Below are 2510 nucleotides of genomic sequence, written 5' to 3'. Positions count from 1 at the left end.
AAAAAGGAGGCATATGTAATACTTTCAACAATAAAGAATTATTTTAAAAAGACAATCTGAAAAAAGCTACATGCTGTATTATTCTAACTATATGACATTCTGGAAAAGGTAAAACTATGGAGGTGGTAAAGAAATCAGAGGTTGCCAGGGGTTAGGGGTGAGAAATGGATGAATAGACAGAACACAGAAGATTTTTAGGGCAGTGAACTATTCTGTATGATGCTGAAATGGTGGATACATGTCATTATAAGTTTGTCCAAATCCGTAGAATGTATAACACCAAGAGTGAGCTTAACATAAACAAGGATTTTGGAATAGTGATGTGTCCTTGTAGGTTCATGAGTTGTAACAAATGTACCATTCAGGTACAGAATGTTGATAATGGGGAAGCTAAGCATGTGTGGGGACACACTGTATAAGGTAAATCTCTGTACCTTCTGCTTAATATTGATGTGAATATAAAACTGCTCTTTTTTTTTCTTTTTTTAAAATATATTTTATTGATTTTTTACAGAGAGGAAGGGAGAGAGAGAGTTAGAAACATCGATGAGAGAGAAAAATTGATCAGCTGCCTCCTGCACATCTCCCACTGGGGATGTGCCCGCAACCCAGGTACATGCCCTTGACCGGAATCGAAACTGGGACCTTTCAGTCCGCAAGCCGACGCTCTATCCACTGAGCCAAACCGGTTTTGGCTAAAACTGCTCTTAAAAAAAAAAATGCCCAGCTGGAGTGGCTCAGTGGATTGAGCATCGTCCCATGAACCAAGAGGTCCAGGTTCGATTCCCAATCAGGGCACATGCCCGAATTGCAAGCTTGATCCCCAGTGCTGGGCATGCAGGAGGCAGCCTATTGATGTGTCTCTCTCATTTCCTCTATGAAATCAATAAAAAATATATTTAAAAAAACAACACACCAAATACTACATGATTCCACTTCTATGCAGTATCTAAAGTAGTCAATTTCATAGAAACATAAAGCTGAGTGTTGGATACCATGGGTCAGGGAGCGGGGGGTGGAGGGAAAGGGGTATTGTTGAATACAGACAGACAGAGTTTCAGATTTGCAAGATAGAAAGGTCCTGGAGATCTGTTTCACAACAATGTGAATATACTTAGCACTACTGAACTGTACTCTTAAAAATAACAAAGATGATAAACTTTATATTATTTGTTTTTTTACTACTATTAAAAAATCAATAGTATTCTTTTTCCAATATTCATCATTATCAAGTATGAAGTATTTTACCTACATATGAATTTTTTACTCTTTATCATACAGGTGTTTTTCTTTGAACTCTTGTGCCTCCCCCTGACCTTATTTTAAAAAGTGAGAATAAGTTTAAAAATGAAGAAAAAAACAGCATTGGGAACCAAAAAAAATCAAAATGAATCATTTGAATATGCTTAGCCACAAGATATAACACTGTTACTGCCAACTCTGAATTCCTACTTGTGCAGGAATCTATATTTACTAAACATATAAAATCTTGTTCTATTTGCCTCTTCTTAGGCATCATCCAGGTGACCAAGCCGGTGAATGACAGGGCAGTATTATCCTGTGATTACAACATTTCCACTGATGAACTGACAAAAGTTCGAATCTACTGGCAAAAAAATAATAGTGATATGGTGCTGAGTGTCGTTTCCGGAAAAATGAAAGTGTGGCCCAAGTATAGGAACCGCACCGTAGCCAACATCATCAGTAACCCTTTCATTGTGATCCTGGGTCTGCGCCCATCCGACAAGGGCATATATAGCTGCATCATTCAGAAGCCTGAAAAGGGAGCTTACAAGTTGGGACACTTGACTAAGGTGATGTTATTGGTCACAGGTCAGTGGAATTTTCTGATTTACTCTAAGCCTGCAAACTCTTCATGCCCTTCGAGATATACTCCTATTGAATTAGGTGAAAATTTTCTCCTAGAGGGATGTATCTCATTTTATTCCTTAGGGTTAAGTGAATCTCTACAGTAAACCCCAATTGGTTTCTCATTATGTCTTGGAAATATCTATTAGCGTGCATTTCTTGCACTTTGAAAATCCAAGTTTGTGACCATCATCCTGGGGCACTAGCATGACCCAAATGCCTTCTGAGTCATTAGGGGACACGTTTGATTTGATGTAACTATACTATTAACTGCTCTTGATCTGGTAATATATTCGTGTGAGAGTATGTTGAAAGGTAAAGGGTGTCCCAAAATTCACGCAAGAATTAATTTTGACAGAAAACATAGGTTTATAATTAAAAATTGTAAATTTTTTATTGATTCATAAAGTATACAGTATAGGATTATGTATGGAATAGCATATCGGGTGAATGGCCTCCACAGCTTTGCTGGCACATACACTCTTTTGTTGAAATTTTCTATGACCAAAATGTGGCTGCTCAGGCAATAACAGTTAATGGTGCTCTCTATCATGACATGATAATCCAGTTTTTTGTGCTGTGGAGGCCATTTTCCCGATATGCTATTCCATACATAACCCTATACTGTATACTTTATGAAT

General features: G+C 37.6%; 1 protein-coding gene across 1 annotated transcript in view; it reads left to right on the top strand.

Annotated features, from left to right (window-relative positions):
- The window catches only part of CD80 (CD80 molecule), a 59865-nt gene that overhangs the window by 17136 nt on the left and 40219 nt on the right, over nt 1-2510 (top strand). The window contains exon 3 of the mRNA XM_014546973.1: nt 1513-1833. Coding sequence (XP_014402459.1) covers nt 1513-1833 — 321 coding nt within the window. The remainder of the gene's footprint in view (nt 1-1512; nt 1834-2510) is intronic.

Source organism: Myotis brandtii, unplaced genomic scaffold, assembly GCF_000412655.1.
Source record: "Myotis brandtii unplaced genomic scaffold, ASM41265v1 scaffold46, whole genome shotgun sequence".
NCBI lineage: Eukaryota > Metazoa > Chordata > Mammalia > Chiroptera > Vespertilionidae > Myotis > Myotis brandtii.
This window is presented reverse-complemented; position numbering and strand designations above follow the sequence as displayed.